The 17,235-nt window shown below is 41.6% G+C and overlaps 1 protein-coding gene across 2 annotated transcripts in view; it reads left to right on the top strand.

Moving 5' to 3' along the window:
* SMG6 (SMG6 nonsense mediated mRNA decay factor) overlaps positions 1-17,235 on the top strand; it is a 235,905-nt gene that overhangs the window by 48,728 nt on the left and 169,942 nt on the right. For both annotated transcript variants that reach the window (XM_037070398.1, XM_037070399.1), the window contains exons 9-10: positions 5,083-5,144; positions 11,993-12,138. In XM_037070398.1, coding sequence (XP_036926293.1) covers positions 5,083-5,144; positions 11,993-12,138 — 208 coding nt within the window. The remainder of the gene's footprint in view (positions 1-5,082; positions 5,145-11,992; positions 12,139-17,235) is intronic.

Here is a 17,235-nt window from a genome sequence, read left to right as displayed (position 1 = left end):
CTTAGGCCTTGTCTTAGGTTTCAGAGAATAAACGGGGAGTTGGCAAGTTGGTATGTTATTTGTTTATCTTTTGTTTTTGGACTATAAGTTTCTTGGCATTTGTGACCCTGTCTTGCTGGTTTGCTCTTGACCATGCCTGGCATAGGAGCGTGATGAAGGTGAGCAGCATAGCCTCTGTGCTCACACCCTCTTTTTTACCCTTTGATGTCCTCAGTGCTTTAGGCTGATGATAAATGGGCTTCGAATGCATGCTCTGAAAGTCCCGGACATTTACTAATAGGTACCATTGAAATCTGGTCTCTACCTATGTTGTCTCATATCTAAGAGGATAGAGCCCACTTTTAAAAATACAACAAAGTGTTTTTTTTAATATTTGTTATATAAAAGTAGAAACATTCCTGACAGATAAATTAATGATAATTTATGCTCCTCAAAACACTTTAAAAATGCACATTGGAATTCCTTTTAATACTGACTACGTTTACTGTCCTTCAAATGATTCACTTTTTAGAAATTTAACTTTACACACAACTATTTAGGAATGGAAATTGGGCATATTTCAGAATCTTCTCCTCTTGTGTTGTATTTTTGCCTTTGAGCAGCTTCTTTTCCTTCTTTGCTCCAGAGTTCACAAAGCACTTATGCAGTTTTGAGTGATAATTACCAAGCCTTGCATAAAACATTTACTTTTCAAGATGCTTTAATTTGTATTATTTATTTTTGTCCTTTCAGCTCTGCGTTAGGTAGTGGCAGAGGTGGAAATTACATTTTACAGTTGAGGAACAACCCAAATCATTTTACTCGAAACTCCATAGTTAATGGCAGGACAGATACCATTGTGAGTGGCTAGAGACAGCTATCCAAACTACTGCCATTAGTGTTTCTTTGGGTCTCTGCTTTTAGATGGTACAAAAGGCTCAGGCGATGATCTGTAGTGACTTGGGTTTGGACTTGAAATAAAGAGTTAGGAGCCCTTTCACAATTACAGCACTGTCTCTCAGGGCTATACCTAAGAAGCATTTTTAGTTTCTGGTGAACAGTGTGTAAATGTGCAAGAAAGATCTGGAGGCACATAGTCTCACCATTGAAGGAGTAACATTTCTTTCTCTACCTGAGTGAGACTATCTGAGTGTATTGGTAAAAAACAAAAAGTTGCAAAAATGAAAGTCAGTCTATGATGTGTTGGAGGGGGAGGAAGCTCAAACTAAGACTTTCCTTATGGTGCACTTAGTTTGTCGAAAAGTTCTGCCTTAGTACTAGCCAACTTCATATTATTACATATAGTGTTGCTTAGGCCCATAGTGATCAATGTGTAACAAACCTACTATCTCACTATAACATGTAAAATGCATCTACGTTTTTAACTCCTTTCCTACTTTAAGTGTTATCGGTGACAATAAAAAGAAAGTACAGCCCTGGCCGGTGTGACTCAGTGGATTAAGTGGTGACCTGCAAACCCAAGGGTCACTGATTCAATTCCCAGTCAGGGCACATGCCTGGGTTGCCAGCCAGGTCCCCAGTAGGGGGCGTGTGAGAGAAAACCACACAATGATGTTTCTCTCCCTCCTGTCCCCTCTCTCTAAAAATAAATACATAAAATCTTTTTAAAAAATTAATTTCTTAGTGTAACTGACAAAGCTAGAAAGAAAAGAAATGAAAAGAACAAAAAAGAAAAGAAAAGTTATAGTTGACCTTTCAGCAATGTGGGGGGGTCAGGCTCTGATGACCAGTCAAAAATCCAAAAAATTTTTTTTAGATTAAAAAGAATTTTTTTTTATTTTTAGAGAGAGAGGAAAGGAGGGAGAACGAGATGGGAGAGAAACATCAATGTGTGGTTGTCTCACACACCCCGGGCTGGGGACCTGGCTTGTAACCCAGACATGTGCCCTGACTGGGAATCTAACCATCCACCCTTTGGTTTGCAGACCAGTGCTCAATCCACTGAGCCACACCAGCCAGGGCCCACATACCACATTTGACTCCTCAAAAACTTAACTACTAAACATCCTACTTTTTTTTTTAAACATCCTACTTTTGATCTGGAGCCTTACCAAGAACATAAGCAGTCGATTAATACCTATTTTGCATGTTATATGTATTAACATATAACATGCTGTATTATTACAATAAAGTAACCTAGAAAAAAGTTATTAAGAAAAACATAAGAATGAGAAAAATACATGTATAGAATTTAATGGAAAAAACCTATGTATAAATGGACCCATGCAAATCAAACCCTCATTGTTCAAGGGTCAACTATGTGTTTAGGGTGACAGATACTTTCAGACTACAAACAAACCACTGGTTCTCATTAACTAAGATCAGGGAGAACGCTGGATCTTTGGGAAGTATAGATAGAACTACAATATTCAGAAACCTCCTGTTGCTCTCATTTTACTCCAGGAGGCATTGTGGGTCACACAGTATGAGTTTCCTACCTAATAGGTAAGAAAAACTTAAATGTAAAACTGAACTGCTTTTTAGTTTGCTCCTATTTTCTCATCAGCCCTTCATGAATAAAGCTCACCAGTTCTTTTCCTGAGATAGATGCAGTATAAGGGAAGGAGAACGTTTTAGTATCAGAGGACCTGGGTTCAAGTTCTAATTCTGCTATTTATTGTTTAAGTTGCTTAAATTTCTGAATTGCCTTGTGGCTTGGGGGATGGTAATTGCCTTGAATGAAATGGGTAGATTGTTTTGTTTCTACCAAAGTACCCTGTATATATAAATATAGCTAACTACAAAGGATTTGTCCTAGTAATGGATGAGTTAACCAGTTTATGATTGTGGGAAAAGGGATAATTGAGTTAAAATAGGAATCGAGAGAATGTATACATATTTTACTTTATTCATTCATTCATTTATTCATATATTCTCCGAGAGAGGGTAAGGTAGGGAGAAAGAGGGAGAGAAACATCGATTGGTTGCCTCTTGCACATGTCCCAGTGGTGCTGAGGGGTGGGCAGGGGACCCTGCAACCCAGGCATGTGTCCTGACCAGGAATTGAACCAGTGACCCTTGACTTAGTGGGATGATGCCTATCCAACTGAGCCACTCCAGCTAGGGCTTACCTATTTATTGAAAAAATTTCATACTTGTAGAAAAGTTGTACGAATATTACAAAGAACTCCCATAAAGTCTTTACCCAGATTCTCCAGTTGTTAACATTTTATTACTTGTTTTATCATTCATTGGGAAAGAATGTTCAGCTAACACTCTAGTGTTTACAGTAGGTCAAGCATGCTTTATTTGCCTTATCTCATGTACCAACACATTAATATATGGGTACTGTTATCTCCATGTGTAGAGCGAGAAATTTAGGGAGGTTAGATCTGAGATCCCACAGCAGGTAAGTGGCAGAGATTTGATAAGAAAGTCTGTTTTTCACCACATTCCTCTGCTAGTAAATCTAGGGACTTACATTTTACCCCAGGTTTTGTGGCTAATGGTGATATAACCATTCGCAATTTGTTTTTGCAGCAGTTTTTCTCCTTTCCCTTCTGTTCATGGAACTCAGTGTCCATGGCCCTGACCCACCTCACTGTAGGGAGAGGTTACCTTCAGTGAAGTACCCTGAGCTTTTTAACTACATAGCTCAGTGTTTGATATAGTATTGCTGACTAAATGTAATTCATTTATGCAAAAATAAAGGTTTGAGCTTGTTTGTAGAATTTGCTCTTGAAATCATTGGTGGGGTGAGAATGCACTTCTTTTCCTACATCTAGCTTCCGTATGACAAATATAGAATGACCATAACTTAATTGATACTCTGTTTTGCAAGGGGATAAACCAGAAGAATTTTTCCTGTTGGGCAGAGCATCCAGCGTGCTGGACTGTTTCTTGCCCCAGCCACTCCCCTGAGATCAAGACTGTTACTCTTGTCTGGCTTGTCTGAGCATATTGCTTCTAGGAGACCAGGGAAGATGACAACAGGGTTTGATTTTTTGCTGTATCTACTTTCTTTGGAGTTGATTTGTTCCCCCACCCTTGTTTTGTTTAGAGGAATCTCTCCCCTCATAGCAGCAGGTTTTCTAGAACATTGAACTGGGATTTTAAATTTGTTAGCTCATGGGCCAGATGTGGCTGGCATGTTTGTGCTTTGGGCTTGCCTAATGTTAAGATTTTTTTTGTTATTAGCCAACATTTAAAAGCCAGAGAATTTCATATAAAACCCCAGCTTTCAGCTGTTCTTTAAAAAAAAAAGGAAAGAAATGATAGTATAGGGTCCCCAAAAAACAACTGGAGTGGACAAGCCATTGATTGCTGCTGTCACCACCAGCCTATTTCAAACCTGGCCCCTTGTAGACACTTGAATATTTTGTTCCAGACCTTGAACCTGAAATTTAGTCTTAAAGGATGAAGAAGTATAGCCTTAGCTGGGTATCTCAGTTGGTTGGAGCATCATACCATACACCAAGGCTGTATGGTCCCATCAAGGCACTTATGGGAGGCAACCAATCGATATTTCTCATATCCATGTCTGTCTGTCTGTCTGTCTGTCTGTCTCTCTCCCTCTCCTTCCCCTTCCTCTCTCCCCTTCCTCTCTCTAAAATTAATAAACATATCCTTAGGTGAGGATAAAAAAAAAGATGGAGAAATATAATCTGATGAACTAGTTAGTGGTAGGTTACTTTACCCTTGTTTACCAAAGACTACTGTTTTGTTGGTTAGATGGAAAAATAGATCATAAACAAAATTAGGGACTTATCCAAAATTTGTATTATCTTTGTCCTTGTCCGTTTCTATCGCTGTGGGGCAAGGGTGGCTCCTAGATCTCAGAGCTAGCTGCAGGCATCTTTCTACCCAGTTTAGTTGGGATTCAGCGCTTCATTCCCTGCACACAGTGCTGCCAGCAGAGGGTGCTGTCCCCTCACTGAGCTTGCTGTCATTTGGCTCAGTTGAGCAGCAGCTGTTGGGCATATGCCCTGGGTCTGTATGAGAGCTTGGGCATGTCCATTTGGTTCCCATCCCTAGTGCCCACCCCCTAGACCCTGGCCAGGTTATTGTGTCACTAGGGACTCTGTTCAGTAACAGGAAACTGGGGAAAGTTTAATTGTTTTCTCCTCTCTTTTTCCCATGCAGCTGAACAAAAGGTTCATCCTCAGTTTTCTCCATGCCCATGGGAAGCTGTTTACCCGGATTGGGTAAGTGTGCAGGATGTTTATTTTATTTTCCTACATTACAAGTCATTTTGGAATTTAATATTGTTAGCAACTAGACTGTGTTTGTAACTGAGGGCACAGGGTGTGAATTCTTAGAGGCCTCCACCTTCTCTTCCCTTCACTCACTCTCCTACTTTGCTCATGAGGTTTGGGAAATACTGCTCTCCACCCCTGTCTCTTCTTTCTCTACCTTTATAAAAGCTCCCTTTAAACATAGTCTTTTCTCAGCCCCATTCCTCATCCCTCTGGGTTTCTCTTTCCTCTGTCTTCCAGCTCAGCCCCTAGTGAGCTCCTCAAGGAAGTCGTGCTCATTTCCTGGGCACAGCTGTCAGTGGTCATCCTTAGTGGGAATACTGTCCACTCATTTTCCCTAAAGAGGAGAGTAACATTTTTTCCCTCCAACATTTTCTCTTCTTCCTGGACCATACCCCTTTTTCCTGTGCTCAGGTTCCTGTGCCATACTGCTGATCTCAGTAAATGCTAAGGATTTGCTGTGGTTTTGCCATCTCTCGTGGATTTACATATAAATCTCAGGGAAGCTGTTGTGTGCAAAAACCCTGTTACTTCACCCATTAAATCCCTGGACAGAGGTCAAGTTTAGGGTGTTTCTTTGGTGGATCAGAGTTTTTCTTCACTGTGTAAAACAAATGACCCTAAAAGCCTGACTAGTGCCCGCCCACTGGAGCAGAGGTGTGCTCAGGGCCTCTTCAGAAGAGCAGTAGGTGGTGGTGCTCTCAGACAGCTCTTCTGCGTTTTAATTTTGTCTGAATTGGAGGTTTTATTGTGAGCTACCCTTTGAGGTGATTTGTTTTGGATTATAGATCCCACTGTTGCTGTCAGTGTTTCCCTTTCACTTTCTGTCATAACCTTGTAAGTTTATCTGTAATGCTGTAGAAGTTTTCCTTAGTGGGAGAGACTGAAAGGCTTTGTCCAGCTTTGAAGAAACATTTTTTATGAATGGTGAACTAGAAAGTGTGCTTATTACATATTCATTTGTCATCGACTTGGTCAAGAGGGAGGGACAGTGACAGCCATCACAAGGGTAGTCCTAATCTAAATGACTTGGAGTGCTGCCAGTAGACGTATCTCTATTAGTAGAAGTAGAAGTAAGTGTGAGGTAATTCACTTAGGAAAAGTAACCAGGTGCATCAGTAGCTCCCCCCTCACTATCTCCCCCACCCCCATGTAAGCTCTGTTCTGACAAGAACTTTTATGTTAATGCCTGTCATGTAGTAGATGCTCAGTAAGTATTTGTTGTATAAATGAGTGACTTGTTAAAGAAATGGGTAGACTAAAAGGCTGGAGAGAAGGAACTAGTATTCTAGTAGGTTATAGTAGACTCAGGCCAATCATTAGTGAGTTATGTAAGCTGCAGTTACAAGTGAGCAAAATGATAACATCACTTTATATAATATCGCATCATAGTAAGGAATACTATTGTGCTGCACTTAAAATAGCTACTATGGTTCTTTATATTTTATCATCTTTTTTCAGCTTTCATTTTTAAAATCTTTCTTTTCCTAACTACTTTTTCACTCAGTTTTTCTCCTGTTTTCCTATGTAATGTTCATGTACCGTGTTGCTTTAAGTCAGGACTTCTCAACCTCTGTACTATTGATATTTTGAGCCTTATAATTTCTTCATTGTAGGGAGCTGTCCTGTGCATTGTAGGATGTTTAACAGCATCCCAGGCTTCTACCCACTTCATGCCAGTAACATCACTCCCCTCCCCCAGTTGGGACAATTAAAAATGTCTCTAGACATTGCCAACTGCTCTCAGGGGGTAAGGGGTGGTTGCAGAATTGTTACTGGTCAAGACCCACTGCTGTGGGTATGTGTTGGGTCTTTTAGAGACTTGTGGGGCCAAAGAAAGTATGAATCTTGGTCCAGAATGTAGGAATATTTAGGATATTTTTTAATCAAGTTAGGACATTAACATTTTTCCCCCTCACTTAAAATTCTGACATTTAGATATATATATATTTTGGAGAAGGCTTAGGAAAGAACCACAGTAATGGTTAAAAAGCTAGAAGATGATTGCCGAGAGGGAAAAATTAATCTTAAAAAAGTTAAGGTAAAACAAAGGTTTATTTAAAGACAGCTGTGGGTTCTCCTAACTGTGTTTAACTATAAAAGTTATAACCAGATAATTTTGATTTCTGTGGGACGACAGCAAGAGAAAATAGGCTTATGTTGCAGCTGGAGAGATTTGGGTTAGGTGTAAGAAAATTTCACACAGGGATATGTTCAGGAATTTCCTTCTTTGGAACCCTTTAAAAAAGAATAGATTATCTAATTTGACAGAGATGGTTTGCTGTGGTCCAGATTACTTTTCAGTATCTCTTCCATTCCTGCATACAAGATATTCTGTTGGCAAATGATAAGGCCAGTCCAGCTTCACCTTCATAAAAAATGAGTTACAGTAGTGTTCACATGAGGAAAATGTATGCAATTCTAGGCACTCCGGCCCCTTGATGAGTATTCCTCCTATGCTGTCCTGGAGGTAAAAGAGAATTTTGCCCCATATTTATTCTGGAAGGCAGAAATAGCAATAACTTTCCTATTTTTTTTTTAAAGTATAGACGTCTGTAAGACAAGAAAAGCAATGAGTCCAAGCCACACACAACAACATGGACTGTTGCCTAATTACTAAGAAGATGTGAAATGTGGGAGGCGTTGAAAATGAATTAAGAGTGAGGAGATTGTAATGGGGAGCAGCTGAAGACACATCCACTGTCCTGCCTATCCCTTAAGAAAAGCCCAACCATTGCTCTCCAGTCTTCGTCTTCTCTGTGCCCAGCATTCCAAATTGCATGAGGATGTGCTTGAATGCCTACTGTGTGCAACATGAGTTTCTTTACTCTCAGCATCCAGTGAAAAAGAGGTCCAGCATGTTAGATGGAATCACGTGCCAAAACTAGTCAGTTTTCACCACTGACTAGTTATAAGACCTTGAGAGTGAACGAGTCAAAGCCTCTGGGGGCTTCCATTTCCTTATCAGTAGTTTAAATAGATGATATCCAAGGTCCACTCCAGTCCTTAATGTTCTGTAGTGCTATAATTTCTTTCTCTCATTTCTACCCTTGTCATATGGCTTAGTTTTGTTTTTGTTTGTTTTTGCTACTGGGTTGCTTTTGTCTTACTCAGTTTTTAAAGACTAAGAAGTTGAGAAGAGTTATGAAGTCTGATTCTTTTCTGAAGACAATGTTGTCTAGCTCAGCTCTGTTCCTGAGCATCTGAGAGGTTGGGTCCTGCCCTGTTAGTCACTGTCTGAGTCACTCCTGGGTATAAGTTCCAGTGTTGTCTGAAAAATTGGTTTTTTAAAACTGACATTCAAATGAGACAAGGTGTCTCTAGAGATCATTTTGGAAAGTAGTCCTTTAAGTCTGTGAAACACACATCCTGAAAATGATTATATCTTCTGCAGTTTTAAAGGACCGGACAAAATTCTCTTAGGCTTAGGAAGGAGAATCCGCCGGGAATGCCAAGTGGCTCCTGACAGACACTTGCTTTCCCAGCGAGAGGCAACGGAATCAGAACTACACTTGGACTCTGCCGAGGGAGGTTGAGAAGCTTTCGGCCTGTAGCCTTTTCATTTGTGATAAACAGAATAATTTTGCCTCCCATTATCGCCTTGGTTGAAGTTACCAGTTTAGTTTTACTTGCTTGCCTAGTCATGCTGTTTGCATAGTTTCAAGATCTCTTGGAATTCAAAGACTGATATATTTATTTTGGTCTTTGAATTGTTAAAAATACTATATTTGTATTTTGATTTACTTTTAAAATTATAAATGTTTTACCTAAAAACCCATAGTATATATTGTAGGAGAAATCTTTTTATTACTTTTAAAATTATAAATGTTTTATGTAAAAAATCTATAGTATGCATTGTAGGAGAAATCTTTTTATTGCACATAGTGCCTACTGTAAAATACTTTAAAAACCCAAGAAAAAGAAGAAATAAAAAATTACCCATATTCTCACTATCCAGAGAAAACTGTTCGCTGTTGGTACTTGATGTATTTTTTTCTATACATCACACACACACATTTATTTTTAAAATATGCATCAAAGGCGTTCACATTGAACAACTTTGAAATGTTTCATCTAATATATATTAAACTTTATCCACATGATTAAAAAATCTAATACAATTTTTAAAAAATAGAATTCAATTTTACAGGTGTGCCTTCTTAATTATTGAACCTGCTATTATTGAACATTCTAGGCTGCTTCCAATTTTTTGCTGTTACAAATTACCCTCCATGTATGCTTTCTCTCCTCCTCCGCCGCTAGTGCTATTGCTGCTTCTTGGCTAACAATTATTGCATAAGCAATACACAAAATCTCCTTATTAAAATGTAGCATTACAACTAAGGCTAAATTTCTCTCAACTCTCTTCCAACTCCTATGTTCTCCAGAGATAGTACTAGAGATTCAGTTGTGTACTCTTCGGACCTTTTTACTCCATTTACATATTTACATATGTATCCATAAAAACGATCATTTTATTTTGTGTGTTTTTTCCTAAACATAAATTGTATTCTGTCACTGTCTCTGTTTTAGTATAATTTTTATTCTATAATATGGATTGTAGCGAAGAGAAAGATGTAGAACTACTTAAGAGGTAGTTTGAGGCCAAAATCAGATAGCATTTTAGGTACAAAATTGGGAATCAGAAACTGCATTATTGAGCTCTGAGGAAGCCTTTTATCTGTGTGTCCCTTGGTTGCTGCCTGACAAAGCTGATTTTGTCTGAGTAGATCCATCTTCCCTCATATCTCAGAATTGAAGTTACTCTAACTTACATCCTTATGCATTTGATTTTCTTTTCTGTTTTTGATGTTGAATTTAGTTGAAAGGCAAAGGGAATAATTGAAAAAAACAAACAAATTTAAGAAAAAGATGTGGACATTTGTCCTGGTACTCTTTTCAGGCCCCAGTCTGACCTAGGGAGTGCTAATGGATGTTTCAGTTCCCATCCCAGGAAAGAGGTTTCCTCAGACACAGCTTCGAAGCAAGACTGTCCCACATGACATTCTGTCATGTCGTTCTGTGTTGGCTCTCTACCGCCTTTCAACACGGAGACACATGGCTTTGAAACTTGCCCAGTGTGACTGCTTTTCAAGCAGAGTGAACTCTGCTGTTCTCTTAATGAGAAGTGCTACCCCCCTCCCCACCTCCGACCAGAAGGAGTGCTGCACAGTGTCAGGATTTAAAATGAAACCTTTGTTACGGCCCGTGGGGAAAATGGATCCAGTCCAGCTCCAGGCATATCACTCTGCCATTCCAAACCTACCAAGAGTTTTAATGGCTCTGAAACATTTAGAGAAAGGAGAAAAAGAGAGGGATTTTTTTTTTGGTGGTGGTAGTAGTTGTGTATGGGGGGAGGTATTTTTTGCAGGGGTTGGAGCACTTAAAATGGCATATGGGGATGGGCAACAAATGCATGGCATGTTGTGTGCCAATGAAAATGAAGAAAAGGGAACTGGAATATAAACTGTAATTGACCCATAGCTGTGGCGTGATTTCTGAATACCAGAAGGTCAGTAATAAGAGTTTCCATCCAGGGGCAAGGAATGAAGATTGCCAAGATGCCAGAGAGCTCTGGAGTTTGCTAACCTGGGGAGGGTTCTAAGTCAGGAAAGGGTCAGGTTTGGGTTAAACTAGAAGTACCTTTCTGTAGGACTTGAAACTGTTTTTGCCTTTTTGAGGAGGATTCCCTTTCCTGTGGCTTTTCAGAAGCTCTATATTAATCCAGCCGGAGGCTCTTCCTTACCCCATCACCCTGTGCACTATAAGCAGTTTGTTTGTTTGTTTTTATGGGGGAGGGCTTGAGGATGGATAAAAGATACTTTGCTGACCGTGAATTGTTCAGCATGGCCCTGGGGCCCATTGTGCCTGGTTTCTCTCTCTAGCACCAAGTTTGAATTTGCTTTTTATTCCTGACGACTTCAGCTGTGGTTTGTTGCTATTGCCAGAGGAGCTCCAGGCATGCACCACTGTTTGGAATCCAGTGGCCACATTTGGCAAGCAGTGGTTTGAATGACCTCTCTTTAGGAGCCCTAGGTCACTGGCTGGAGTTCTACCTCCCTACATTACAGGCTCTTCCTGTATTGGGAGTGGCAGTTGGCCAGGGCATTATATTTCCACTGGCCTGAGAACATACAGACCTTGATGAGCAGAGTCTTGTGAGAGCAAGGAGGGCAGCAACACAGGAAAGGCTGAAACAGATCATTGAGGACCTAGGTCTGAGGATTCTTCAAGGGGAAACTTGGGATCCTTAGGTAGAGCAGTTAGTGCAATAGTGCCTAAGAAGACGGCAAGAGAACCCTTTCTGGTTTCTTGGAGTAAAACCTTGAGTGAAGATCCGATCCTTAGATTCATGAACCAGAGAGTTTGGGGAGTATGTAGGTCTTAGAGCTTAAAGGAAATTTGTTTGCTATTTAGAAAAACTGATTGTTTCAGAGAGAAACTTTGATTTCATTTCAGCTTGAATTCAGTTATTGCCAAGGGTTAGGAAATAGCATACCAAAGTATAATAACTCATGGCAATTTATCCAAAATTGAATTGATTCCATCTCCAAACCCTGAGCAATTCTGTCTCTTAAATTTGTCCACAACATTAGAAGAGCAAGAAGGTTTGTGAAAGTAGCAAACAGACATTGTAGGCATTAGTTGTGTGCTTTAAGAGAGAGAGATGGAGAAAGAAAGAGAGAGAGGTGGTGGGAGGGAAGGAGGAAGAGGAGAGGGAAAGGGTGTGTGTGTGTGTGTGTGTCTGTAAATGCTCTTGGGGGTGTCCCTCACTGATGGGCTGGATGTATTTGTAGGATGGAGACATTCCCTGCAGTGGCTGAGAAGGTTCTCAAGGAGTTCCAGGTATTGCTGCAGCATAGTCCCTCTCCTATTGGAAGTACTCGCATGCTACAGCTTATGACCATCAACATGTTTGCTGTACACAACTCTCAGTTGAAAGGTAAGGCATGTCCAATTTCTTTATGTAGGCAGATAAAGATTAATCTAGCTTCTTTTCCATACTACCATACTGCTACACCTGCCACTAACACACATGCACACACGTGTGCACACACCCACACACACCCTTCCCCACCATTGCCTCTCATATACTAATTTTACTCCCTAAGATCTGTATGACTGTCTAGTGCTTGGGTGGGATGAAAGGAGGGAATCATGGGTATGGAGCTTAATTTGCAAACCCAGAGATGCTGTTGCACATCTGGCCATGCTAAAGGCAGCAGCAAGGCCTCTCGGAGTCTGCAGACCCAGAGCCTCTCCCCTGGGAGAGGCATTGCTGAAATGTTTCATTGCAGGGACCATACGCTTGGCAGGGATTGGGAATAGCTGTTTCTGGACTCATGTACCCTGTTTGTTCAGTATGGAAAAGTCTAGTTCCCTGTGGGATATCCCTTGTGGGAGCCTGCCAGGGAGTAAGAACAGAGAATTGATGAGCTTTGGTGACTCAGATTGGAAGCACAAAAATCACCAGGCCCAGAGTCTGGCTAACATACTGGTGTGCATTCTGAAATGCTTTTTTGAACACTGGGTTTTTTTGAGTGTGGTGTGGCAGTCGGGAATGCTGATTGGCAGGGTTTTTTAATGTTTTTTACAACCAGGTCATAGCCAAAGGATGTTACCAGGATTTCTTCCCTTCCCCTCCCACCACTTAGGTAAGGATATCTGCTTTGACTTGATGGAAATATGTAGCATAGGGATGACATTATTTTGTGTGTTTGTTTGCGTGGGGGATTTGGTCCATGCTGCCAAAGAATTGTTTTAGAGTATTGACAGAGTAAATTTTGGTCTCAGGGTTGAAAGGTTATCTGAAATGCCAAGAAGTGGGAATTGCCCCATGGAGACTCCTGGCGTTTCTGGACAGAGTGTCTCTAGTTCTCTTATTGCACCTTTTTTTTTTTACGTTCTTTCACTCTGAAATTGACTTACTTCCCTCCCCACTGATATTTGGGGGTTCTGCATCAGCTTCCTGGTGGGGGGTTTATTTCTTCCCTAATAAGTAGGTATGCCATCATTTCCCCAGGCCCCATGCTTGTCTGCTTGGGTTTTCAATCACATCTGAATCATAGAGGACTTTCTCCTCTCAAAGTTTCCTGCTCTAGCATTTAAAATTCCCAGCAGAAGGCAAGATGCAGAGGCTGAGGTGCCATTTTGAACTTGGCTAATTATTCCTGAGAACAGCTCTGAGGAAGTATGCAGTCCTTGGGGACAGTGATAGTTTCCAGGAAAGAGGAAATAACGTTTGTAAGTGCTATCCTGGTGAGACTGTGAAGTCCAGAGGGGCAGGAGATTGATTCCTTCTTCATTACTCTCCTGGTTCTGCTATGAAGTGGGACGCTCACTGGACTCAGGAAATGGGGCTTCCTGAGATGCCTCCTCTTCATTTTCCTGCCTTCCTCCAACCTCAGTCTGCAGAGTTCAGTCAGCTGCCTGTCACAGAGCTACAGCCTCTGCCAAGGTGGTTTTCTAGCATCAAGTGACCTGTAATCTTGGGAGGTGTGACTGTAAAGGACATGCAGCTTTTACCTGTTAAGCATCTGTTGTCCAGCAGCTTCTGCTCCATGAAAAGGAATACACTGTGGCCTTTCATAGGCCACCCGTGAGTCCTTTTCTTGTAACTGTTTTTTAGTGAATGTTAAAAAATACAGATGAAAGGAAGATGAGATGGTAAGACCAGAGAAAGAAGGAAATAGGTGGTTTCCCTGTTGGAGGCCAGGGTACTTTTTAAAAAAGGGCTCTTTTCTGTGGTTGGTTATATGTGGACCCACTAGCCAGGAAGGGCATGTCAGAGCCTGTGCGTGAGAGCCCACTACTCATTTTTGGCCTTGTCCTGATGCTCACCTCCATGAGGCAACTGGGGCCAAGAGAAGGATGATATGAGGTGGTCAGAAGCTCCAAGGGTGTTTTGGGGAAAAACAGCCTCGGCCACAGGATATAACACTTAACTAGGACATAGAGCTCTGTGGACGTGCTGCCAAGTACCCGGTGTGCAGCTGAGGCGGCTGTCCAGACCCCACTGTGTGGGCTGCCATTGGGAGAGGAGTGAGCAGAGCACTCAGCGGGACTGGTTGGTGGGAAGATGCACTTTTCCATTTCCCAGCATATGAGTCATCTTCTCTGGGGCCCTGTGCTGTGCTTGTATGGACAGTGGCAAGAAGGGGGTGTTGTGGCTGAGTAGCAGCATCTGTGCTGGGGGTGGAGAGGGAAGGGGGTTGGGGAGAGGGTAAAGGTTTAAATCCTTCACTAATCGGCAGCAGTTTGAATCACATTTTTATGAGTAAGGAAGTGATAAATCAGCCCTTAGTGTTCAGCCCCCAAGTCCTGTCCACCAATGCCCTTCTAAAGTCTTCTCTCCTGGCCACTCTGCTTGCTGTCAGAGTCGCCAGCCACCCAGCTGCAGGACCCAGGCTGTCTGAAACCAGGAAGCAAGGGCCTGATGCTGCCTGGCCCTCCCAGGTGCTTGGGGTCTGTGGTGATTTGGCAGTCACTGCAAGTTACAGAACATCTGGGCCATCATTTTTCTTTCCATTCCTTCTTGGACGTGTCCTTCTGGGTGGGTGTTTGTGTGTATCAGTTCCTGGACTCTGTGGAGAAGGAACGTTCCAGACTGAAGCAGGGGTGATCTGTGGCCCCCAAGGCAATTAAGGTTCTCTTAATCTGGGCTTCCCTGTTGTAGATGTGGACCTAAGGAGTATGATTTGGAGAGCAACAGGGACATCTTACTGAAAAGTATGTCCTTCATGATACCGCTAATTAATTTTTGTGTGTGTTTTCAGTGTTTCCCTTGTATTACTTGTCCTTTTTTCAAAGTACCTATAGTCCAGGGGTAGAAATGATACTAACACTTTAGTGTGATTGCTTTTTATATATGCTTTTCTTGTGGTCAAGAGAGACCAAAAACTGTTGAAAAGCTTTGGATGCTTCACAAGACAAAATAGAGGAAAAAACTCACAGTGGTGAGAGAAAGGCATCCTTCCCCATTTCCTAGGTTATAGTTTTTCCTGGAGCTCAGGGAGGCAGAGGTTGTGAGGTCAGATTTGCTCCCCTGTCCATAGGGGAAAATGAGTTGAGTTATGCCACATCATTTCACCAACTAAACTTTCAGATCTTAACATTCATGGATTCAGGGCTATTGGTGGGGAGGCCATTATCTCCTGCTCTAATGAACACTATGCAAAACCCTTCATCAGTGGGATTACAGAGAGTCTAGAATCCTAGTACTCTGTAGTGAAGTGTTTGGGGACAGATAAATTTGAGGGATGTTTGGGATCTCTTAGCATAGTACCTGGAATTTATTAGACACTCAGTAATTATTGAAAGTATGGATGAAGAAGGCAAGCCAGCTCTTACTGTACAGTGTGTTCCTTACCTGGCTTGTGTCCAAAATTGTCTTTTGGCGAGTGATACATGGTGGTGATAGGTGGTTCCCAGAGTGATGTCACCACTGGTAATCGCTCTTCGACATTCCCAAGCCTGACGGGAGAAGTGGGGCCTTCTCCACGTGCCTCAGCATTTAATACTTCAGTAGCCATCTGATTGGCTGATGTGATACTGGAGGGTGGACCGTTGATTTAAACCACAAGCACTCTAAGAATTTTAATTTTTTAAAAATTTTGTAATTTAAGGAAATAAAACTCTAGTTTCTTGAAGAGGAGTAATTGAAGCAACATTTGTGGTAGGGCATCACTGAAACCCCATTGCATCTCCCATCTGTGCCCAATTTGCTCTGATCTGGCCTTTTTTCTCTCTCTCTTCCTTTCTCTCTCTCTCTCTCTCTCTCTTGCTCTCTCTTTTTAAAAAATATGTTTTATAATTCCTGGAATCAAAACCATTTCAGGCACACACTGTTTTATTTTACTGTATTATTGGATTATACTTCCTATAAATCATTGGATGTTATTCATTGGCCACCACTGGAATAACTTCCCCTTTCTGTGCCCTGGGCCTCTCTTTTTCCTCCTCTACCAGTTTGTAGAGTGGCCTCCATTTCAGCCTTGCAGAAAAGCCCTGGTGGCAGCAAGAGGGCACCCAAGAGACACCTCTTAGGTGTGCCGTTGGTACTTTCTGCCTTTAGGGAGCATTTAGGGGCTGGGATTGAGGCAGAGCTAAACTGGCATTCTTTCATCATCAGTTATGCTTGCTTTTATGGTTTGTTAGTAATCCGGAATTGCAGGAGGTAGACAGTGCCACATGTGCTTCTCCAGAGAGAGGATTACAGCTGTCTCTGGGACTGATAGAGCTCAACGCAGATGTGTGGGATACTTGAGATGGGGCTCTCACACCTTCATGACGTTATTGTGTATAGAGGCTGACTCTAATTGTGAAGTTCGATTCACAACCAAAATGTCTTTGTCTTTAGCAAACAACCGCCTTAGAGACTTTTAATAAAGCAATTTGCTCCCTTGTGGCAATTCACTTCTGTCTGAGTTTCTTACCTAAACAGAATGTATGAAGTGCCTAATCTTCTGCTTGTCAGAACAGTTGTACAGGAAATCCACCTTTCATAAGGGGTTGAATTTAGTGGTATAAACTGCCCTCTCATTCCTCCTTCTATATCTCTGGTGGTAGAAGCCCTTGGGCTTTTTCTCCTTAGGGATCCATGGGTAATCAGCAGGTAATCTACAGGTAATCAGCACTGCCTGACCTTCATTTTCAGGACCGCCCAGTTTAGAGTAAATTAACAGAAAAAAGAGCCAGCCTGGCCAACAAATTTTGTGAGAAATGGATTGGAAGGTCAGAAGAGGCTAGGCTTTAGAAGGTAGGTCAGAGGAAGATGCATCCTTCAGCTCTGCCCTCTGTCTCTCTGGGGAAGATGTAACTATCAACAGGCTGCTTAGCATAGACTTCTTCCCTCAGAATTCCCTGGAAAAAAAGTAAAGAAGTAAGTTTGTCGAGGAACCTTCCCAACTCTGACTTTCAGGGTCCTTGTTTTTTTCACATTGAATTTATTGCTTTAGACTGGGAGAGGAGAAGCAGTTATGAAAAGTTAAAGAAAGGAGAAAATTCAGTTGTACCAATAAAATTAAGCATCTTATCATGT

The sequence above is a fragment of the Sturnira hondurensis genome, unplaced genomic scaffold (assembly GCF_014824575.4).
Source record: "Sturnira hondurensis isolate 20B ecotype Veracruz unplaced genomic scaffold, ASM1482457v3 Scaffold0018728, whole genome shotgun sequence".
Lineage (NCBI taxonomy): Eukaryota > Metazoa > Chordata > Mammalia > Chiroptera > Phyllostomidae > Sturnira > Sturnira hondurensis.
This window is presented reverse-complemented; position numbering and strand designations above follow the sequence as displayed.